The 24,344-nt window shown below is 39.2% G+C and overlaps 2 protein-coding genes across 5 annotated transcripts in view; one reads left to right on the forward strand and one right to left on the reverse strand.

Annotated features, from left to right (window-relative positions):
- Positions 1–160: 160 nt before the first annotated feature.
- PNO1 (partner of NOB1 homolog) lies at positions 161–12,006 on the forward strand. The gene is made up of 7 exons (XM_003984070.5): positions 161–438; positions 677–826; positions 4,597–4,680; positions 5,095–5,155; positions 5,397–5,514; positions 10,808–10,878; positions 11,530–12,006. The coding sequence occupies exons 1-7, from the start codon at positions 232–234 to the stop codon at positions 11,595–11,597; spliced, it is 759 nt and encodes a 252-aa protein (XP_003984119.1). The 5' UTR covers positions 161–231; the 3' UTR covers positions 11,598–12,006.
- Positions 12,007–12,958: 952 nt separating this feature from the next.
- The window catches only part of PPP3R1 (protein phosphatase 3 regulatory subunit B, alpha), a 68,002-nt gene continuing 56,616 nt past the window's right edge, over positions 12,959–24,344 (reverse strand). For 3 of the 4 annotated variants that reach the window (XM_045054304.1, XM_023251727.2, XM_045054305.1), the window contains 4 exons: positions 22,318–22,494; positions 20,790–20,849; positions 19,458–19,642; positions 12,959–15,088 (listed from right to left, as the gene is read on the reverse strand). In XM_045054304.1, the coding sequence (XP_044910239.1) occupies positions 15,041–15,088; positions 19,458–19,642; positions 20,790–20,849; positions 22,318–22,494 (470 nt within the window). In that variant the 3' untranslated portion in view covers positions 12,959–15,040. Of the gene's footprint in view, positions 15,089–19,457; positions 19,643–20,789; positions 20,850–22,317; positions 22,495–22,660; positions 22,704–24,344 lie in introns of those variants that run through there. The other variant, XM_019827307.3, reaches the window with a different exon arrangement.

Here is a 24,344-nt window from a genome sequence, read left to right on the forward strand (position 1 = left end):
GGCGGAGCCAGAGGGCACGACAGGAATCAGGCATATTTTAGGATATTCCCCCTTCCGGTCCAAAAAACGCACAAAATCCCGCTCCAGGGCCCCTACGTGGGACTTCTTAGGAAAGTGGGCGGAGCCCTGGGGCTGGTTGGCGGACGCTGGACCCTGCGAGGTGCGCCTGCGCATTGCAGCGGTGCTCGCGTTCTGGCCGGAAGCACATGTTGGGGCTGGAGATTCCTGGGGATGGAAACGGAGATGGAGGCCCAGAGCGCGGGGGCTGAGGACGGCTTCACCCAAGTCACCCGCAAGGGTGGCCGGCGGGCGAAGAAACGGCAGGCTGAGCAGCTGTCCGCGGCGGGGGAGGGCGGGGACGCGGCCCGCATGGACACAGAGGAGGCCCGGCCCGCGAAGAGACCCGTTTTCCCGCCCCTCGCTGGGGATGGATTCCTGGTACTAGCGGGGACCGTGGGTGAGGAACGAGGCCAGGGCCAAAGTTGGACCAAGCCGGTGGCCTCTGGGTGATGTTAAAACTGCTGGGGCTCTTCCGTAGTGGGGTTCTTAGAGAAACGACTCTCCTGAACGAAGTTTAATTCGTTCAATTAAATCTTTTTGGGGAAGAGCTGTCATTTTGCAATGTCCATCTCCATCCTTCGAGACATCTCCCGAGTTGTGTGTTCGTTTATTGCAGAGTGGGAAAGAAGAAACAAGGAAAATTCCGGTCCCAGCTAACAGATACACGCCATTAAAAGAAAACTGGATGAAGATATTTACTCCTGTTGTAGAACATTTGGGACTTCAGATACGCTTTAACTTGAAATCGAGGAATGTAGAGATCAGGGTAAGGAGAATGTCAACCACTTCCAAATATGTTAGGGCTTCTCTCTCCTACAGGGATGAAAAGGAGTGAATAGGCTTTCCTTAGTGGGAGTTGTTTTGTTAAACGGTCGTCATACAGTTTTCTAAAATAGTACAGTGAGCTGGAACTTCTTGAATGTCTTTGAAGTTTGCATTCAACATGTATATTAGTTGAATTCATAAGGTGGGCCTAAGGTCAGACCAAAATACTGGCCATGCCTGTACATGTATTTTATGCTGTGTTCTGTGTTGAAATGAGAGAAGGTGGAGTAAAGAGGTTGTCATAAACAGAAGTATGTAAATAAGGAACAAAAGTACATACTTGTACACACACACACACACACACACATTCATTTCATGGTGTCAGTTTGAAAGTTAATATTAATTGACTTTGGTCTTCTTTTCCTGGGTGCCAGTTTCGTATTAGAATCAATAACCAAAATTAATTCTATCTTCTGTTTTGAGGGTTCTTATACCGTCATCAGGACTGGTATAGACTCATGTTGAGCTAGAATAATGCAGTAAAGCAGATGCACAGCTCTGAAGAGTTGGTAAAGTTTAAAATCTAGAACTTGGCGGTAGAACTCCTCTTTGTTCTCATTGTCACTTTCATGCAGGTTTTTGTAGCTTTGTGTGAGAACACCTTGTTTCCTTAAGGGTTTCCCTTGCTTCATTGCTTTAGATCTCCTTTCACCACCCCTTCCTGTGTGCCACTGCCCGGACCACACTGCTTTTACTATGATATCCTAGTGTCTTCAAAATCTCTGAAGGGCAAAAGCTGTTTTTTGACCTAACCTGCCTTTTAAGTAGGAATTTAAGTCCTAACTCATGTCACCATCTCTTTGAACATATTTATGTCCATACTATTGGGGGCTTTGCTCTCTGAAGAAGGCCCTCTCCTCTGTACTCTTTTTTTTTTTTTTTTCCTGCCTCAATCCCAGTCATCTTTCAGAATCCAGCTCAAGAGCTTTCTCCTTTAGGATTGGCCTGTGTTGCAGTCGTCTCTTCAGAGCCTACACTCTTGGTGTGCTTGGCTGTCACATGTCCCAGCAGCATTAGTTTGGATTCCACTCACAGTTGTTGGTCCTGCTGGAGGCCATAAACATAGTGGTGCTTTAGCACGCACCACATCATATTAACCTTTAGGACAGCCCTGTGAAGTACTTAACAAATCCCCATCATTTAGATACGAGGAAACTGAGGGTCAAAGGAGTATGTTAGTTGGGGCCCCTGGGTGGCTTAGTTGGTTAAAGCATCTGACTTCAGCCCAGGTCATCATCTCAGGGCTCGTGGGTTTGACCCCTGTTAGTTCTGTGCTAACAGCACAGAGCCCACTTCGGATCCTCTGTCTCCCTGTCTCTCTGCCCCTCCCCTACTCACACTCTTTCTCTCTCAAAAATAAACATTAAAAAAAGAGTATGTTAGTCAAAGTTCATTCACTAATAAGTGAATGTTGATTGGGGGGGGGGGGTGCTTTCAGGACCTCCCACTCTGACCTTTTTATTTTACAAATGAGAAAACTTAAGACCTGCAGCAAGAAGGGGACTTGCCCAAGGTCACATACAGGATTGGAACTGGGGTCTGATTTTAAATGTGCCATTATACAACCTTGTAGAGTTTTAAATTTGTCAACTATGTGGTCTCAACTAAATTGTGAGTCTGTGTGGGAGAAGAGAAGTGACAATTTTGGAATCAGACCTGTACTGGAATTCTACCTTTTTCACATTTTAGTACTTTAGTTTTCTCAAATGTAAAGGTTTTTATATTAATACTCAAGGTTGACATGAAGGTTAGAGCTGCTGTATGTAAAGCACCTTTGCAATGCATGTCATTTTCAGTGGTAGGAATTTTATGAATAGCAGCTATTTCTGCAATTATCCAGTAAAGCCTTTGAGGAAAAGATCCCTGCTTAAATCATTTTTGGTAGTTAGTACTGGAGTTAGTGCTTTGAGAAACATCAGTATATAATGACAGTTGAAGTCAGGAGATTAGATCAGAACTCCCAGGAAGACTGCATGCATTGAGGAAGAAGAGGACCAGCCTGGGCATTGACGGGATAGACCAGGGTCAGAGGTCCCTCAGCGTGGCACAGCGTCTGGGCTGTGCCAGAGGGAATCTTGCAGTTTACCCCAGAGTGAAATCGCTCATGGAGTGTAGTCATTTGGCAGGATGGAACTACCCAGCTGTAAAGCTGGGAGCATTTTGTTTTGCAAGTTATTATTTTTTAATTTAAATTTTAGTTAACATACAGAGTAATATTGGTTTCAGGAGTAGAATTCTTTGATTCATCACTTTCATACAATACCTAGTACTCATTATAACAAGTACCCTCCTTAATGCCTATCACCTATCTATCCCATCTCCCACCCACCTCCCTCCATCAACCCTCAGGCAACTTGTTCTCTATTATTTATTAAGAGTTTCTTGTGGTTTGTTTCCTTCTCTTCTCTCCTCCCCTTCCCATATGTTCATCTGTTTTGTTTCTTAAATTCTACATATGAATGAAATCATGGTATTTTGCCTTTCCCTGATTGACTTTTCTCAACATAATAGATTCTAGCTCCGTCTGCATTGTTGCAAATAGCAAGATTTCATTATTTCTGATGGCTGAGTAATGTTCCATCCCATTCATTTTTTTTATTTCTTTATTTTAAGAGAGGGAGCACGCGTGTGAGTGGGACAGGGGCAAAGACAGAGAAAATCCCAAGTAGGATCCACGCTGTTAGCACAGAACCCCACATGGGGCTAGATGTCATGAACTGTGAGATCATGACTGGAGCTAAAATCAAGAGTCAGACGTTTTAACCTACTGAGCCACCCAGGCACCCCTCTTCCATTGTATATATATACCACATCTTCTTATCCACTTATCAGTCGATGAACCTTTGGGCTCTCTCCGTAGTTTGGCTATTATTGATATTGCTGCTGTAAACATTGGGGTGCATGTACACCTTCAAATATGTATTTTTGTATCCTTTGAGTAAATACCTAATAGTACACTTGCTGGATCATAAGGTAGTTCTATTTTTAGGGTTTTTTTTTTTTTTATGTTTGTTTATTTTTGAGAGAGAGAGAGACAGAGTGTGAGTGGGGGAGGGGCAGAGAGAGAGGGAGACACAGAATCCGAAGCAGGCTCCAGGCTGTCAGCACAGAGCCCGACGCAGGGCTCGAACTCATGAACTGTGAGATCATGACCTACACTGAAGTCGGCCACTTAACCGACTGAGCCACCCAGGCGCCCCTATTTTTAGTTTTTTGAGGAATCTCCATACTGTTCTCCAGAGTGGCTGTACCAGTTTGATTCCCACCAGGAGTGCTAGAGGGTTCCCCTTTCTCTGTATTCTCACCAACACCTGTTGTTTCTTATTGTTTATATTAGTCATTCTGACAGGTGTGAGGTTGTATCTCATCATGGTTTTGATTTGTATTTCCCTGATGATGGGCGATATTGAGCATCTTTTCATGTATCTTGTCAGCCACGTGGATGTCTTCTTTGAAAAAGTGTCTATTCATGTCTTCTGCCCATTTCTTAACTGGGTTGTTTGTTTCTTGGATGTTAAGTTTGATAAGTTCTTTATAGATTTTGGGTAAATTAAATGTAGTGCTGATCTGTCACCAAAAACTGGGTCGTAGAGAATATATTGGGGAAGGGTGGTGGTAAAGGAAATTTTAATAATGGGGAAGGTCAGTCCTAGTGTTTTGTTGGAATATTATCTCCAATCTTAATGTGTACCTTTTTTTTTTTTTTAACAGACTTGTAAAGAAACCAAGGATGTTAGTGCTCTGACAAAAGCAGCTGATTTTGTGAAAGCCTTTATTCTTGGGTTTCAGGTAGAGGTGAGTGATTTCATGACATCTGAAATAGGGGCTTAAACATAAAATGAATGTTTCAATGGATTTGGGCTTTTTCGAAAAAAATTTGGGGGTTTTCTAGGTCTACAGTTGGTGAATTTTTTTTTTAAATTTTTTTTAACGTTTATTTATTTTTGAGACAGAGACAGAGCATGAACAGGGGAGGGTCAGAGAGAGAGGGAGACACAGAATCTGAAACAGGCTCCAGGCTCTGAGCTGTCAGCACAGAGCCCGACGCGGGGCCCGAACTCACGGACCGCGAAATCATGACCTGAGCCGAAGTCGGATGCTCAACCGACTGAGCCACCCAGGCACCCCTACAGTTGGTGAATTTTAACTTAATAGTCATTCTCAGGTATCTAAATGAAGGGCTCCACAGCATTTATTTTTATGTTGTAGGATGCAGTTGCCCTCATTAGGTTGGATGACCTCTTCCTAGAGTCCTTTGAAATTACAGATGGTGAGTGTATGATGGTCTTTTCCTATTATTATTGTACTTTTGTATTGCTGACTTTGTATCGTATGTGTCTCTTAGCTTTCTAATAGCATCATTTGACCTGTATTACTAGCAGGTTTTAAAAATAGACAATATATGTTTTGTGTCTTTTAGTAGGGAAATTTAGTTAATGATTAAACTTCATTATGGAGTGGGTGGTATACTGGAATGGCTTGCCTCCTGAGGTCTCACTCCTCTCATTTAGTGAAGCCCCTAAAGGGAGACCACCTGTCAAGAGCAATAGGAAGAATCGCTGGCAAAGGAGGAAAAACCAAATTCACCATAGAGAATGTGACACGGACGCGGATAGTTTTGGCTGATGTGTAAGTATCTGATCTTGGGAAAATTATTGTCATAATTTATATTTGATCTTTTGCTGGTTTCAAGAAGCTATAAAGATTGTATTTTATCCATTATGTTGCCACTGAATCTTTGTCAGTATATGGTTCTGAATGAAATACATAGTTACTTTGAAAGTAGATTAAGTAGGTTGAGAAGATCTTAGAAATTTTAGCTTTTTTCTCAGCAATAAAGGAAATGTTTAGAATTACTATTAAAAGAAGTTACGTGACGCGTGAAGATTTCAGTAGAATCTTAGGGGACTCTTTAATCAGTAGGAGAGGGCAAAGAGTAGGTGTTTTGAATGCCCTTGTGACTTTCTTTTTAAAGAATTATATGTAGATACTTTGTAAATAATGTAGAATTACATGGAAAGGTCCTCCCTAAAAGGACGGAGAGTGTTGCACATTGGATGAAAAACTAGAGAGCAGCTATCTGAACAGAAAGAAGATGAGACAGGCTTAAAGTAAGGGTGCAGGAAGTCAAGCTGGGATTAGCCCTGTCGGGGGTTGGTGCTGCTGCAGTGCTGGGTCGGGGTTACTGGCAGATGGCTCGCAGATTATATAATGCCATGAAGTTGGGGAACGAAGCAGTTGACTGAGAGGAGGAGGGATCTGCCTGCTGCTAAACCCAGAAATAATTTTAATTTAAAATCATACTGTCTTTGCTCTAAACTCAGGGCCTCACTGTAATTTAGAATCTAAATTTTAGACTCTGTTTTACACTCGAGGGTTAATGGTAATACCACGTTGGTGGCCCTCTTACTGGAAGACAGGTGTATTGTAATTTTGATCTTTGTGACGTGAGCCTGCAGTTGGGAGTATGGAGCCATGAGGAAAGCTTTTTTTGAACTAGGAATTTTAAAATGTTTTGAAACGTATACCACATTTGAAAGTATCCTATGTAGCCCTAAAAACTTTGTTAATTTAGAAATCTAAAAATGTAACTGATTTGGTAATCAAATTATGGGTACTGTGTTGTGTTAAATTTTAAGCATATTTGTGTCACCTTAAAATGCACTATTGAACTAGCTTTTTTAACAGCTTTATTGCAGTATGATTTACATCCCTCCAAAATTACCTCTATTAGTATGCTGTTCAGTAAGTTTTGGGGCAGATCTGTAGTCCTATGATCCCACCTCATCCCAGGCAATCACTAATCTACTTTTTTTTTTTATTATTATGTTTGTTTATTTGTGAGAGAGAGTGTGTATGCCACGTTAGAGCTGGGGAGGGGTACCGTTGGGGGGGGGGGGGTGGGGAGGTGCTTACAGAGGATCCGAAGCTGGCTCAACAGAGCCTGATGAGAGCCCAATGCAGGGCTTGAACTCACAAACTGAGATCATGACCTGAGCCAAAATTTGATGCTTAACCAACTGGGCCACTTAGGAGTCCCTGATCTACTTTCTGTTGTAGTTTTGCCTTTTCTAGAAATTTCTATGAATGGAAATACACAGTATGTGGTCTTTGTTGTATAGCGTCTTATAATTAGCATGCTGTTTTGAGTCTCTCCATTTTGTTGGGTGTGTCAGTAATTCCTTTTCATTGCCAAGTACTAATTATATGGATGTGTTGCATTTTGTTTATCCATTCACAGTTGGGCTGTTTTCAGTTTGGGGTTATTATGAATAGTGTTGCTGTTATTGAGTAACTTTTTATGTTTTTGTATTTTTGTTACAAACCGAATTACATACTACCTGAAATCAAAGAAATGCACTATCTTGAGTTTTCAGTATAAATAGACTATTTGGAAATCCACATGTTCAACAACTTATATTAATTATGATATAACCGTAAGGTGGACTAAGATGCACCTATGTTGTTTTTGATGAGTTGTCGATAATCTCGTAAAATACAGTATAATGTGAGCACGATAAACTAAAAACTATTCCAAATATATTCAGTGTATTAGATGGCAAATAATGTTGCCTGTATGTCCTGAGACCTGCATTCCATTCAGATCTTGCCCCATTACTTTGGGAGCACAACTACTGACACTTCAAGTATTCTTGCTTTCTCTATTTCCTCACCTTTCTGCTCTATCGTAAAGAATTTTTATTTTTATCAAACATACACATCTGTGAGCAAGCCCCAAATTTCTACCACCTACTTCCATTTCCCCTTCCTCAGAGGAACCAGTTTCAACTCTTTTAGCTAATTTTAAACTATTTATGCCCATATTTCCAAATATCTTGTTTATATACCAGCTTGATTTTTTTTTTCCAGATTCACTGTTGACTTTCTACCATGAAAGATGAAAATTTAGGTTTCTTTCATCCCTCTCCCCACCTCCACCCCCTGTACTCAAGCCTTCTCACATCCAGTTTGCTTCTCCCTCCCTATGTCCCCCATAAACTGGGGGTGCTGTAAGACTGGTGTTCAGTATTCCCTGAGTACAGAATCTCTGCTCACTGTATCATCAGCCGAACCAGGTGATACACTGTGATTCCTCTGTCCTTTACAATTCTGTTTTCACTTGAAAAAATAATTCCTTACCTGTGTGCTTTCTTAATATTCAGTAAAATTCAGTTAAAAAGCTGTCTGCTGTTGTATCTCTCCTTGGTGTATCTGGATTTAGCAAACGTTTGAGAAATCTCTCCTGGATCCTTCTTTTTCAGAAGCACTGGTACCCTCTCTGCCTGGCACCCAGCTGGCATCCTGGGTTCTCCTTTCAGCTTTGCCCCTTTGCTATTTGAATCCCTTGGTGTTGGATTCTTTTTGAGTACTTGTGGGTTTTTTTTTCTTCTTTGATACTTGTATATATTGCAAAACGATCACAGTAAGTCTATTAACATCCGTTCATCAACACAGTTACAAATTTGTTTTTTCTTGTGTGATAATTTCTAAGATTTACTCTCAGCAGCTTTGCTTGTAGCACAGTATTATTGACTGTCGCTGACATGCTCTACATTACATTCCAGGACTTATTTTATAACTGGAATTTATATGCTGTTTTGTGCTGTTTGACCCTCTTCACTCATTTCACCCACCCCCAAGTACTCCTTACTTTGGTGCTGTAGATAGTCCAGAAGCAAGCTTATTAGCATAGGAAGAACATTTTTTGAGATCTTGTTTTGAAGATGTCCTGGCTGCTGGCCAACTATACAGTTCGTTCAGAACTCTGGAGACATTGCTACATCCTGGCTTTCAGTGTTGAGAAGTCCAAAGACATTTTGCTATCTGATTATTTTAGCTTCCTATCTGGGAGTTGTACTATCTTCTTAATCCATTGTGTTCTGAAATTTCATAGCGATATGTGTTAGGGTGGGTCTGTTTTTATTCATCGTACTGGACCCTTTCAAATTAGAAACTCGTTTTCTATAAGGTAATTTTAGAAATTTCTTAGAAATTTTCTTGAATCGTTTTGGCTTTCCTTTTCTTTCCCCCACCCTATCTGGAATTCCTTTCTGTAACTCTGTCTTCTAATCCTTATGTTTAGTTTTCTTAACATCCTGCTGTTGATTCATGGGTACATGAAATGGCTTTTCTGATCTTACTGACTTGATTTTGTTTTGTTCTTGCGGTTTTCACTTTTTTCTCCCCACAGCCTCTGTTTCTGTAATGCTTTCTTCACCTTGCTGGTTGTAACTTCTACTTTTTGTATTAGATGGTCTTCTCGGATTCTGGTGATCCTCAGTGTTTGCCATATGTGTGAGGCAGTAAAGAGCAGACTGGAAGCCCTGAGCTCACAGGGGCCTGAGGGGGTGAGGGGGTAATGCTGGTTGACTGTAGGCTTCACTCAGGGTTACTGCCAGGCTGTTTCTTTGAGGAAGCCCTAATGTCTCTTTTAGTCTTTCTTTATTGGGCAGGGCAGGTTCTCCAGAGAAGCATTCTCCAGGCTCTTAGCTGCCAGACTTTGAAGCCTGGTTATGGAAAACAGTTGGAGGTCTCAACAATCAGTGTGCAAATACTTGCTTTGACATGCCCCTGTTTTTAACATGGTACTCCTACTTCAACTGTACCTGGTACCCCTGGTCCAGACATCATGTCTTTTACCTTTTCCAGGGAACAACCCCCACCCCCATAATTTCACCCGTTACAGTGGGTGGTTGCCTGATTCCACGGAGTAGGGAAGAAAATCGGAGGATCATCTTGAACAGACTTTCACTTTTACCCCAATTTCAGAAATGCCTGAGTCTGTCTGGGCAAGAGGGTTCCTCTTGGTGTTCCCACTGCCAATTTTGGTGTCAGTTTACTGATATTTTTTGAAAGATGGGCCCAAAAAGACAAAACTATGTTGTCCATCTTGTTTGAGTCAGTCAGCCAGGAATACCCATTAGAAGGGTCTGAATGACCCTATGAATAAAGAAACTTAGATAACCTTTATTTTTTTTAAACGTTTTATTTATTTTTGAGACAGAGAGAGACAGAGCATGAACGGGGCAGGGGCAGGGAGAGAGGGAGACACAGAATCGGAAGCAGGCTCCAGGCTCCAAGCCATCAGCCCTGAGCCCGACGCGGGCTCCAACTCCCAGACCGCGAGATCATGACCTGAGCTGAAGTCAGACGCTTAACCGACTGAGCCACCCAGGCGCCCCTAAACTTAGATAACCTTTAGAAAGCTTTGCAGTTGAAACCCAAATATTTTGATTAAATACAGCGTTACTTGCATTTGTGGGTACTTAATAATCCCACCTCTGCCAGTGTGTAATCTTGGACAGGGTTTTTGTTTTTTTAATTCTTGTAAATTTACCTCGTTTGTAAAATGGGAGTAAATTACCTAATAAAGCTCCTGTAAGGATTAAATGGGAACACATAGGGGCACCTGGGTGGCTCAGTCCATTAAGCATCCAGCTTCGGCTTGGGTTATGATCTCACGGTTCGTGGGTTCAAGCCCCATGTCGGGCTCTGTGCTGACAGCTCAGGCCTGGAGCCTGTCTTTGGATTCTGTGTCTCCCTCTCTCTCTGTATTCCTCCCCTGGTGTCTCTCTCCCCCCTCTCTCTCAAAAATTAGAAAAAAAAAACAAATTTTGAATGGGAACACATAAAGGCATACACAGCACATAGAAGGCACTCACTTGTTAGTAACCGTCATTAACTAAGAATCTTAAATTCTTGGTTTCTTAAAAGTTTTTTTCTGATTTTTATTGGGATATAATTTACATACCATAATATTCCCCTTCAGAGTGGTTTTTAGTGCATTTAGAGTTGTGCAGCCATCACCACCTTCTTTATTTAGAGATCTGTATCTGTCATGATTTTCCGAAGTTTCTGGATTAGGGGGCTTCATTAAGGAAATGCTTTTTGTTGCTAACTTGTCTCACATTCTCTCTTGCAGGAAAGTTCACATCCTTGGCTCTTTCCAGAACATCAAGATGGCAAGAACTGCCATATGCAACCTTATCCTGGGTAACAGCAATTTATTCCTTGGGTGTGTTCTCTGGAAAGAAAAGAATAGGGAATTTAGAACTCAAACCACATTTGCAAATCAGTGTAGGTGAAGGGTAATGTTAAAGATAGCAAGTAGAAATGGGGGTTGGCAAATGTGGACCTAAAGCAAAAAGGAGTATTTTTGCTTGGATTCTGTTTGCTAGAGAAGATACAGGGTTTGTTGGATTATATTGCTTAAATCTTTACTGCTTTCCCCTGAGGTGCAGTGAAAAGCCCTTCCAGAATAGTAGGCAACATGTTTTAGGTTTCAACAAAAAGAGCTGCTGGTCACCATCAATTTAATTGACACACTTAGTCCTATTTTCAAGCTGTGCAGCAAAGTCCGTTAACTTCTGTTAAGAGTTACAGGATCGTAGTAGCTTGCTCTAGATGGGATTTTCCATCAGTGCCCAGATCTGATTGACCAGCTTCTTTTTGAAACAGACAGGTTGGTGCCTTTGACTCAGGATTTAAAATGTTTTTGGAGGGTATTTGGGTATGGTTTACAGTTCTCTTGTTGGTTTAAGAGCGATCCACTGGAAAATGTTCTTTTTAGAGTTGTAGACTGCTTTCCATGTAGCTTCTGTATGTGGGTATATTTGTATAGATAACGTTTATTTTCCTCTGCAGGAAATCCTCCATCAAAGGTTTATGGCAATATCCGAGCCGTGGCTAGCAGAGCAGCAGATCGGTTCTGATTTCAAATCAAGAGACTTTTTATCTTGTCTTTGGACTCTACAGAAAAAGCCTTCTCCTCCACATGTGGTCACAAGAAACCATGTAAAGAGTATTCCAGTCACTCTAAGCCTTCATCACTTCTGTTCTCACAGCCAGAAGCATAAACAGAAAGGAAAGGTTTGGTAATACAGCAACTTTGAGGATAATTTCCATATCTGAATTTGGCACACTATACTTACACATTAACTATAATTTATTACTTCATTTTCAACAAAAGATTTGCATTGTTTATGATTCTTCTAGGAGGGAAACTTCTGGTTTAAACAGTACTGTATGAACTTATCAACTTATTTATAAATTTATAACTTTTTATAAATTTATAAACATTTCTTGTCTATGGAGTGTAATTAAAAAAATCATTGCACAAAACCGCTCTGAATCATGACCCTTAATACTGGGTAGTATGTGGGTTTTTTTAGAATCATAGAAGCAGCAGTTCAAAGGTAACTGTAGTGAACAAAGGCAGGCTAGCTAGTCTTTGTACCTATTTTGTAGTTTATAAAATTAAAAACATCACAAAGTTGATGGTGAAGAAAGAACTTTATTTTTCAAATAAACACTTAAAGTAGCCAGACCAGTGTTTGGGCATATTTCTTCTAAGTAGTAAAGGTGAAAAATGGTAAAAGAACGTTTTTACCAAGACTGTGATGTTCTGCAAATGCAAGAGGTTGTTTTAACTAACGCCTGCCTGTTTAATCCTTCATTAAGTATTTAATGAGCTAACGCTAAGAGGTAGATGGAATTCTAGACAAGTGAGGCTGTCCGTGAACAATGGACAGAAATAGAAATGAATGCCCTTGTGGAGTTTTCGTTTTATTTCAGTAACCAGGGAAGACAGATGTACAAAATACCCAAGTAAGTTCTGTCATCAGAGGGTAAATGCAACAGAAGGGGGGGGGGGGGGGGGAAGGGGGGGGTAAAGGAGACACGGGTGTAGTATGTTTACATGGGATGGCCAGGAACATTGTTGGGAGCCAGGACATATTTGAACAGACTTGGAGGCATTAGCTGTGCAGGATCTGGCAGGGGAGACCATACAAAGGCCCACAGCAGAAGTAAGCCCAAAGATCCAGGAACCACAGGAGGCGAAGGCAGCTGGAAGCAGAAGAAGGGTAAGTAGTAAAGGCATAATGAGGAAAGGCTTTGTACGTCCTTGTAATGACTTGTGTTTTTAACCAGTGATAAAGCAGATTTATCTTATGGCCTATAGTCAAATACCAAACATCAATTTACCATTTTCTTTTTAAATCAAAAGAATGAAAAAAAAAGACTACCTAATGGCTGTGGGAGCCCAACAAAGATGACTGTGAGTACACTCAAGCAAGTTTCAAATATTTTATTTTCTTATTCATACAGTATGAAGTTTTCTAAAGATCCCACAACATGACGTTTCATGCAGAAGAAAAAACTAAACATTCAACATAAACCCCTCCCCCACCCCCACTAAAAAAGAAAAAGAAAAAAAAAAAAAAAAAAAAACCCTCATTCCCCAGTAAGGAAATAATGTTTGCACTATTTTTCTGTAACGCCAGCCAAGATATGCACAAGCAAGAGAAATAGAAAGCATTTGCTAAAATATTTGTAACAAATACTTATGTACAAAAAATTCACAAAAGACTAGTTCCCCCTTGAAGCAGAGCACATGGCAGTTGACACTGGAACAGATCAAACCACTGGCTGGGATTATAAGCCACGTACTGATCCAGAGGAAGAAAGTTACATGTAGTGGAGATTCTCAGTTTGAACATTAACATTTCCAAAGTTTGGCAACATTATCTTTTAAAATTATGCAAATTATGTAAACAAGAGGTACATTTTAAATTGATCTACATGCAAAACTCCATGTCATGCAAAGACACCAAGCACCGGGATTTTTCTCTCACAGACAGAGCCCATGATGTGCAGCACTCAGTTGAAGGAACAGCGATGGCAGGCAGGCGTGCCCAATTTAAGGTTCGTTTACTTTGATTCAACCTGCCCTTTTCCACTCATGATTATGAAACTGGTTTCTAGAAAAACTACATAGGGGAAGACTACTTTCCTAGAAAGCTAACCAAAATGTTTTCTTCCAGCCAATAGTACCTTTGCAGAAAAGGGAAGGGATAATATCAAGTGGTGGAACATGATACACTACTTTTATATCACACGTTTCTTCAGTTATCATCCATTACAAATATGGGCAAATCAAGAAAGAAAACCACCATGCACTCTCTATGCCTTGTGGTAAAGAAACAGGAGAGGTATAAATTTTGATACAATTTTGCTCCTCTGTGGCATACAGAGATAAAAAGACTTCTTCCATTTAAATCACCAATCTGTGTGGGTGTTTAGATATGTACATGCACATTAAATATCACCAATTTTCCAGATTAGCTGCAAGTTTTCTGAAACGGAAAAGAAATTTACGGTTCAAACAGAAGTTTAATGACAAACTGTTTACCCATGTAATGAAACAAATGAATGGATATCCTAAGTAGTCCATGATTACTTCAGGTATTCTTCATTGAGTAATGTCTTAAGATAAATCGTGATTGCCTCAGATAGCTTCCGGCCTTTCCACAACTGGTAACTTACATTTAACTCAGGGACATGTAAGAAAGGAAAATGGCTCCTCGTTCAGAAGTAACAACGAAGCAGCCGTGAGCTTGGTGCGGTTCCTGCCGGAACACAAGGAGGAGCTCTTGGCGGCAGCACTGCACTGTACTTTCTCCTCAGGCAGAGATGCAGTAGAGCTGCTCAGCAACGAGACCTAGTCCCTGGAAATCTATTCATAGGTATAAAGAAAATTACAGACTCCTCTGTTACAAAAATGTAATTAAGGTAAGTAATAGGACGTTAACAAATGCTTTGTCAATCTCTCAAAGGAGAAAGCACAGGAAAAGGAAAATAGCTGGCCTAACACCCGGCTCAAATTGTACAACTTTCTATCTATATATAAAACTGTGTGAAATAAAAGTAAGGATGTTTTATGTTCTGCTTGGCACTTTTGTACTCTATCATTTTGCTTCTGAATCAAGTATATTAAATTAAAGCCAACCTACACATATAGAAAGCTACATATATCTATATATAAATATTTACATATGTATATATAGATACTTTCTTGTTATAAAAGATGAAGAAAAATAAATTAAAAAGCCAACCCCTTCCCTTTCTTCACCACATTGATATGCTCTTTTCATGTTGCTGTCCTTCAGACTTTAAAGTGCTACACTGAGTTATTGAGAGAATAAGAGTTCAATAACACTTAGTTGGCTTCATGAGGCTCGTGTTGGAAAATGTGGCTTCACAGAGAAAAATACTTCCATTTAAATACACAGAGAGCATTGCTGGACGTCTTGAGCAGATCTTCAGAGATGGAGAAGAAAGCAAAAGTGTTGGGTGGTACTCTTTAGAAAAAGAGTCACACATCTACCACCATCTTTTTGTGGATATCTAGGCCACCTACAACCTGCAACAGATAGGAACAAATCAAGCTTAACCACGTTTGAAAATTCCTTGTTACTAGTCTGACCACCTTAACCAAATTACAATTTAAGGGGCTCCTGGGTGGCTCAGTCAGTTGAGCGTCCGACTGCGGCTCAGGTCATGATCTCACAGCTCATGAGTTCGAGCCCCGCGTCAAGCTCTGGTGCTGACAGCTCAGAGTCTGGAGCCTGCTTCGGATTCTGCCTCCCTCTCTCTCCACCCCTCCCCCACTCATACTCTCTCTCAAAAATAAACATTAAAAAAAAAAAACCCTACAATTTAAAAAACAATACTACTTTAACCATTTTCAGAAGCTGGCTTTTGAGGTTTGGGTTTTTTCAAACCTGTATTGCCTCTAGGTAAGGGCTTTCTCTCAGGATAACAGGCATTTTCTTGTGTTCTAGGACAATGGTTGGCAGAGTTAAAAGGCCAGATAAGTGTTATAGGCTTTGTAGGCCACATATAATTTCTCTTGGCATTTTCCTCTCCGTTTTTTTTTTTTTTTTTTACAAATGTAAAAAACTGTTCTAAGCTCAAAGACCTACAAAACAGGCCACGGGAAGGATTAGACCCATTTTGGTTTGCTAACCCCTACAACACTAAGGTAGTTTAATATTAAATTTTTTTTTTTCAACATTTATTTTTGGGACAGAGAGAGACAGAGCATTAACGGGGGAGGGGCAGAGAGAGAGGGAGACACAGAATCGGAAACAGGCTCCAGGCTCTGAGCCATCAGCCCAGAGCCCGACGCGGGGCTCGAACTCCCGGACCGCGAGATCGTGACCTGGCTGAAGTCGGACGCTTAACCGACTGCGCCACCCAGGCGCCCCGGTAGTATAATATTAAATAATAACCAGATGTTAGCATAAAAATTATCCTCAAAACCCAACCGGTCGGTCCATTCTAGAAGGCATTATAAAAATACCAAATAAAAACTTCTGCACATTTTCTCATGGGGTTCATTCAATACATGCAGAATTGTTACAGAAATCTCAGTGAATAAATGACATGGTAATCTAAAAGTGTAATTACCTGTATTATTAAATATAACCTACATAAGGAAAATACGTAAGTCATAAATGTTCATAGCTTGAATTTTCCCAGTGTAAACACCCTAGTAGCTAAGCACCCAGATCATTTTCAGCAGTCTTCTTCGGCCCCCTTCCAGCACTAGCCATCTCCTTCCTCCTGCCCTACCCGCCCCCCCCCCCCACACCCACCCACTACTGTGACTTTAACAACATGGATTAGTTTGGTTTGTTTTTGTACATTTTAAAATGAAATTTCTTTCATGTCTGGCTTGTTTCACCCGACAGGTTTTTGAGATTAATCCATGTTGTTGTGTATAACTGCATCTGTATTATTTTTAAATTTAACCCAAAATTTTTATTTCAAATATAAAGCTTGAATAGCCAATTAGCTCTACAACTTCTATGAAAACAGCAGTTTGCTACCCTGCCTTCGTTCTCTGTTTTCTTTTACACAGAGATAATCATTTAGGATTTTCAGGTAATATTCAGTATTTCCCTACAGGTCTGCAAATAACATTCCTGCATTGCCTTCTCTTGGATACTCACCACCACGCACCCCCCCCCCCCACCCCCAACACAAACACAATCTATTCCTCATGTTTTCCAGACTCACATTACTTCACCCTCTCCAATCTCCCACTACAGTGGAGGAGTCTGAACAGAGTAGGGAGATCTAGTGTTCTGAATGCTTTTTAAACAGACTTCAAGCAACTGTTTTTAGTCTTGCCTTTATCCCCATTTTCACTTAATTTTTTTTTACATTTATTTATTTTGAGAGAAAGCACAGGTGGGGGAGGGGCAGAGAAAGAATGAGACACAGAATCAGAATCAGGCTCCAGGCTCTAAACTGTCAGCATAGCCCGATGCAGGGCTCAAACTCACAACCCATGAGATCATGACCTGAGCCAAAGTCAGAGGCCCAACCAACTGAGCCACCCCTCCACTTTCACTTATCTTATGCTACCAATTTCTGAGCCTTTCAGGGATTCTGCATTATATACCAAGTTGCCGCTCAGCTTTACAAGCTGATAGCTCAGAATTCATTTTTTCTCCTATTAAGTCAGTTTACAGAGTTTTAAATTGTCTAGTTGCTATCCTCCCTACTATTCTCTTTGTCCTGTGGGTTCAAAACCTTTACTTTTTAATCCGTTTAATTAAACTGGAGTTTGGAGAGGAAAGCAAAAATAAATAATCTGACTCTTGAACAACAACAGGGGTTGGAGATATCAACCCCGCTATGCAGTAAAAAAGTCACATATAACTTTTGGCTCTCCCAAAATTTAACTAATAGCCCACTGTTAACCAGAAGCCTCATGAATAACAATTAACACTATTTTGTGTATGCATTACATACTACATTCTTACAATAAAGCTAGAAAAAAAAGAAAACATTAACACAAAAAAACATGTGCAGTACTTCACTGAAAAGAAAAAATAGCATATAAGTGGACATGTGCAGTTCAAACCCATGTTTTTCAAGGGTCAGCTGTACAAGCATTCAGTTCAACCTGCCAACTTTAACACTGTCATCAATTGTTTCTATTTTCTTTGTATGTTTAAGTATTCTGAAATTTTTAAAGGAGGGAGACAAGCATGTGATCTTTTAAAGTAACTTCCCATTTCTTTACCGCTATAGCTTGAGAAATCAGAATAAAAAGGACTCAATGAAGCCAAAGTTATGGACTTGATCAATGTTCAGAGAAGTTGGGTTTAAAGCACAAAAGTTTTTCTCCATCCCCAAACTACACTCCTCAAAAATACAAAAGCAATTTATCAAATACTGGAAATAAACTCAAAGCACAGCTTATGTCTTCAGCGTAAACAGCATCATACACATTTTAATTTTCTTCCAATGACAATTTATGTGTAATTTTAACTTACATTTTTATATTTACTAAATGGAATCTTCATCTATATACATCTCACATCACTGTAGGAAAGAGTTTTCCATTTTTGCTTTTGTTCCCTCAATGCTCAGGATTTTTTTTTTTTTTAATGTTTATTTATTTTGAAAGAGTGCAGGTGTGAACAGAGGACGGGCAGAGAGAGAGGGAGAAAGAATCCCAAGCAGACTCTGCGCTGCTGGAGCCACGCAGAACCCAGCGCAGGGCTCCATCTCATGAACTGTGAGATGACATGAGCTGAAATCAGGAGTCAGATGCTCAACTGACTGGGCCACCTAGGCACCCCTGAATTCCTTTTCTTTCCTTCTTTTGAAAACTGGCTACCTATGCTGACATGACCAGCCTGGTCCTACGGCACAATCTGACCACACTCCACACCAGTCTTTCCGTAATCTTTGGTAAAGAAGAAACAGAGGAGTAACATAAACCCTCCTAGCAGTACTACCAGGCAACAAAGTCTCCAATCTCAAGCCTAACCCTCTTCCAAAAAGACCCAGTCTGTTCTTTCAATTTTAGAGCATCACCCTACTTTTTGAAACAGCATGCACACAGTATTCCCCTGAGAGCAAGGAAGCTACTTAAAGGATAATGTGAACTTCTACTTCAATGCCACAGTAACAACTTTAGTCCTTACATGACACACAAGCAGTCATTAGTTTTTCCTTGTATGGTCTAAATAAAAAATGAAAAGGGAGGAAGGAAATCTTGCCACAGTAGCATCCAATTGTAACTGAAAAACTTTAAAACTTTTTTCTTTGTTATCTTCGCCTCTCCTCTGGATTCTCTGGTCTTTCTAGCTTGCAGTTAAAACTCCTTATTATATGTATCAAAAGGCTAGTATCTTTGCTTTGGCAAAGTAGAGAAAGAAGCTGAGCGGCTGTGTTCCTGTTTGGAAGCACTGAGTGGTGGCAAATCCATCAGTAGCTTGGGAGAGGGGACAGGGGAGGAATCACCATTTACACTGCCTAGCTGATGAGTCTAACATGCATAGGCACTCCACTTCTGTTGTCCTCATGAAGCCAAACTTCTGGATTCCTAGCTGAAACTGCATCAACACCTACCCTCCACAAGTGTTTTCAAACATATTTATTTTTAAATGAACCTTAAGAATATGCCCTGTTTGTAATGTGGGGGACTACCAACAATAAGTAAAAGTTACTAGTATAAGTAAAATGGTACTAGCATTAGGGTGTATTACCAGATAATCACTGGGAACAGGAATTCTTGAGAATAATAATGGTTAGTTATTAACAGTTACCATAAGGAATATTTCAAAACTTTGAATATGGGCAATTAGGTAAAATCAAATACTGTATATAAATTTCTAGGGCAAATAAGTATAAGGAACTCTCTATTAAGTAGTTTTATAAATGCTTTTAAAACCTAACTTTTGAAGAACCAGCTCTTTTGTACTCACAGCACAGAATTCTTCAAAGGATATTCTTCCATCTCCATCCTTATCTGCATTTATTATGGTTTTGTCTACAATTTGCTGTAACTGTGTATCTTTCAGATTGTTCCCCACCATCATCTTCAGCACCTGGAAGAGTTCCCCGTTGGAAATATAGCCATCTTTATCCATGTCATAGATACGGAAAGCAACTAAAAAAAGAGTAAGGAAAATCAATGGCAGTTGTAAGGCAATCACAAGTAAATACCTTCAATGAAGAAGAAAACAGTGAGTTGTCAAACATCTAGTCTAGAATTATAACTATGAAGATGGCTCCTTCTCACATTTGATCTTGCCTCTAGGGGCAGTTACACAGCTGGTTAAAAGTATGGGCTCTTGGGGCGCCTGGGTGGCTCAGTCGGTTAAGCGTCCGACTTCGGCTCAGGTCATGATCTCACGGTCTGTAAGTTCGAGCCCCGCGTCGGGCTCTGTGCTGACAGCTCAGAGCCTGGAGCCCATATCAGATTCTGTGTCTCCCTCTCTCTCTGACCCTCCCCCATTCATGCTCTGTCTCTCTCTGTCTCTAAAATAAATAAACATTAAAAAATTAAAAATAAAGAAAAAAAAGTATGGGCTCTGGAGTCAAGAGTGCTTGGGCCAATTAGCATACCTAAAGGAAAGTTATTTATCCTTGCTAAGCTTCCGTTTCTATACATAAAATTGGGACTAATAACAGTTCCAACTTCCCAGGTTCTTTATAGAGTACTTTATAACTGGCATATAATACATGTAAAAAATTGCTTAGAACAGTGTCTGAAACATGGCAAAAGTTCAACTGCTATTACTGTTATTCTCATTTATATTAAGAGTTCATTTACAAAAGATGTTTGCATATATCCTGTGCCTCACAGAACTATTACTGAATAAAATGTCTAATTAAGAGCTGAATAACTTACAAAGGTACAGATGTTCACTGTGATAGAGGGTGCCTACATAAACCAAAAGAATGGACTTCTGGCTAAATATGTATATAACTAAGTTCACCTAATGACATTAGAACATTTCTTCCCACTTTCATCAACAAATCTCTTATCCAAGACAAGCAGTTTATATAGCTGTTTTCACTAGAAGGAAATTGTTTTCTTTCTATCCAACTAAAAAGCAACAATGACATCATTAGAATATACTAGTTGCAAAGAGCCTAAAAGGATTTTCTCCAGAATATACAATTTCTGTTACATATACTAAGAATCTAGAAAAAGTCATCTTTTAGAATATTTTTAAAAAAGGAGTTTATAATGTAGTATGGGTAGTAGTGGTATAAGAGGAAGAATGAATTCAGTAAAGAATAATACTTACACCTCAACTTCTGTTCCTTATCTCCTTTGACACTGAACTGAGAGACTCCCTCAATGAATTCTGAATAAGAACAGAAAGTGTTTACAAATCAGAAGTTTCATTTCTTTTATATAGGAAAATACATAATACCCCCCCACACACAAAAACTTAACATATCCATAAAAGAATATTGTTTTTGCTGCAAAAGAAAATATTGCAAAGCAGTGTTTTAAACTGAAAGTGCCGAATTTGAAATTTCAACAAACAAGGTTCTATGTATTTTTTTAAATATCCAAACTTTCAGTTCTCTAAGGTCAAATCAATTTGAGCAATATTTCTTAAGTAACACACAGCTTACCACTAAAAAACAATTCTTTAAGCTATTTAACTCTTTCTTTTTGGAATGGAACTATAAAAGAGGGGTTTTTTAAAAGATCGCAGTGGCACCTGGCTGGCTCAGTAGGCAGAGCATGCGACTCCTGGTCTCAAGGTTGTAAGCTGGAAGCCCATACTGGGTGCAGAGATGACTTAAAAACAAAATCCTGGGGCGCCTGGGTGGCTCAGTTTGCTTGAGCGTCCAACTGCAGCTCAGGTCAAGGTCTCACAGTTCAGGAGTTTGAGCCCCACATCAGGCTCCATCTCTATGTGTCAGCTGCAGAGCCCACTTAGGATCCTCTGTCCGCCTCTCTCTGCACCTTCCCTGCTTGCTCTCTTTCTCTCAAAAATAAACATTTAAACATAAAATAAAAATATTTAAAAAACACAAAATCTTACAAGTATTAAAAAAAAGATTATACATTGTTTTGTTTCTTCCGTTTAAGTAATTTTCTCTGCCCAGTGTGGGGCTTGAACTCACGATCTCACGATCGAAGTCTCATGCTCTTCTGAGCCAGCAAGCACCCCCCGACTGCTCTGCCAGAACAAAAATAATTTTGAATTTCTGGTCCCAAAATTCAGACTCATTTAAATAAAGTGTTGGAAGCCTCGTGAAAATGATCATTTTTCTTCACTGCCTGTTTAACATTAAATCTATCATAAAATCTGTTTTAGATCCTCCTTCACTTAAAACTCAGTTCCTGGAACTAAAATAACAAAGTCTGTTGATGACAAAGTATAGAATCAAATATAAAATTATGTACCATGGTAATATTAGCAAAATCACTATTGTTTTATGTAAAATTCTAGATTAAAATAATCCTGTGTAAAATGCTCATCTCATTACTACAGTTTATTTTTTATTGCTTAGTGTCTCATTCTTTAAATAAAGTTTCTAAAAATGCAGTTCTAACATGTTTCCCAAAATAAGATTAATTTTCCAAAAACAAAGGAAATAGATAAATTTGATCATATATGAACCAAGTGGTAAAAGATCTTTTACTTATTAGTTCATTAAGGTTCATATACCACACGTTTCAAGAATTTAACATTATTATTATAAGATCACCAATAAACACATTTTTAAAAAACTAAATTTTCAGACATTTTCATACACAGAACTATAAGACTAGTTATAGATTACCTAACTTGTTAAATTAAAAAACTTTCTTACCTTTAAAGTCTACTTCTCCATTCCCATCTGTGTCAAATATATCTATTACTCGCTGTACTAAAGGATTCTGTTGTAACTCAGGCAGAGACATGAACTCTTCCACACTCAAAGAACCAGAATTGTCCAAATCGAGCTTCTTAAATCTCTTTCCTAGCCTTTTAATTTCATCAGCATCAACTAAAAACAAACCAAAAGAGGTGGCAAGATTTACAAAATGATATTATGAGAATTATATGGGAAAAAAATCCAGCAGTTAATCAAAGTTTGAGTTTAATTAAAAGTTACATATTCTATTGGTTAATTGCCTGTAACAGAAAAGTACATAGTATTTTTATTTGGTTACCTTTTTGTTTGCCTGCCCCTGCCATAACATACAAACCAACTGTATACGCACCAAGATATTATAGGATTGCAATGCTAAGCCGATCATGGAGTCAGGTGATTCCTACTAGGCAGGCTAAATCAATCTCTGTTCTGTACCAAAGCATCTTTCACTTATTTTTTTCAAGTTTGATTTCTTTCTAATAGTTCATGGTTTGAACATGGTTCAAAATTAAAGCCTCCCTCCTATCCCACCCTGTAGACATCCAATTCCCCTCCTTAGAGGCAATGTTGCCAGTTTCTTGAGTATTCTTCCAGAGATACTCTTAGCAAGTATGAGCAAACAAAATACCGCTTTTATGTTTTTTAACCAAAAGAACCACAGCTAACAAAATTCACTTAAGAAATGTTTGCATTAGTTTGTAATTACTCTGTAAAAATTCAGTATCCAGTCTCTAATATGCATATGCATTCTTGAAAGATTTTTTCTTCTAAATTACATTACTGTCTTCATTCCTTTAAGAAATCAAATTCATACAAATAATTTTAATCTTGGTAACAGAAATAATACAAATATATTAAAAGAAAATTAAGTCAAATGTTATGCTGCCCATGGGTATACATGTATTATGGCGCACAGTATTAGAGACCGAGACTGCAAACTTCTTGAAAGTTCGAATATATGGCATTCTCACTATAAGAACTTAAAAGTTAAAGATTTTTTAAATATAAAAATATTATGTTAAAGTGAAATAAAAACTGTATCTGCACTACAAAGTACAGACGATACAACTAACTACCAGATGCTGCTCTAATATGAAGTAGTTCATATGCAGCTGGTAAAGGGAGTCATAAGAGCTGGTTTGTGAGTCAACAGAGCACAGAAATGTCACTGGTTCATAGGGATTTTTCCTAGTTCGTTCTGAAGGGAAAAAGTGGACAAGTTTTCTCAAAGAACAAGTCTTAATAAAATAAAATCTTAAGAAAAAAGGTGAAAACAAATGCCTTCCTTTACAGAAAACAGCAAGTTTAGTAGCTTCAGGAACTTCAAAAGTCTTTCCAACACTGTTCTATGGTGAAAAGGGTACAAATGAACCAGCTGCAAAGATAATTCCTCATCTCTCCACCTCTCCCACCACCAAGCCTCAAAAAGCACTTAACAAAGGGACTGTACCATGACTCCTTACTTAATTTTTACAAAATTAGTTTCTGCTAAAGCAGCTGCCCTCAAGGACCTGGAGGAAGGTCCAAAATAGGAAGCTTGAGTCCTAGTTTAAGGCTAATAAATGAATAGCTATGGTGCTTAATACAAATGCCAGAGGCTATTTATGCTAAAATTTTTAAGACCGTGATCGTTTTCTAAGTACTCTGCTACAAAGCTGCATACTTGAGTCTACCCAAACCATACTTTCCCAACATGTGATTCTGCAGCATTTGAGGTTTTCAATACATATATTTTACTGTAACAGAAATGCCTTTATGTTAATGATTCAACTGAACATTGCTTCAAATAGCAAAACACACATATATACCTACAATAATCCAATCAAAACTGAAATACGCACCTCATAAACACATCAACTACAAATAACCTTTTTTTGTCCCTTTTATTCTTTAATGAACAGATGATAAAAGCAACTGTTCAAATAAACCTTATTTTCTTATTTCCATGATGAAACTGGATATCCTCACTCCTGGGAGGAAAA

Source organism: Felis catus, chromosome A3 (genome assembly GCF_018350175.1).
Source record: "Felis catus isolate Fca126 chromosome A3, F.catus_Fca126_mat1.0, whole genome shotgun sequence".
Classification (NCBI taxonomy): Eukaryota; Metazoa; Chordata; class Mammalia; order Carnivora; family Felidae; genus Felis; species Felis catus.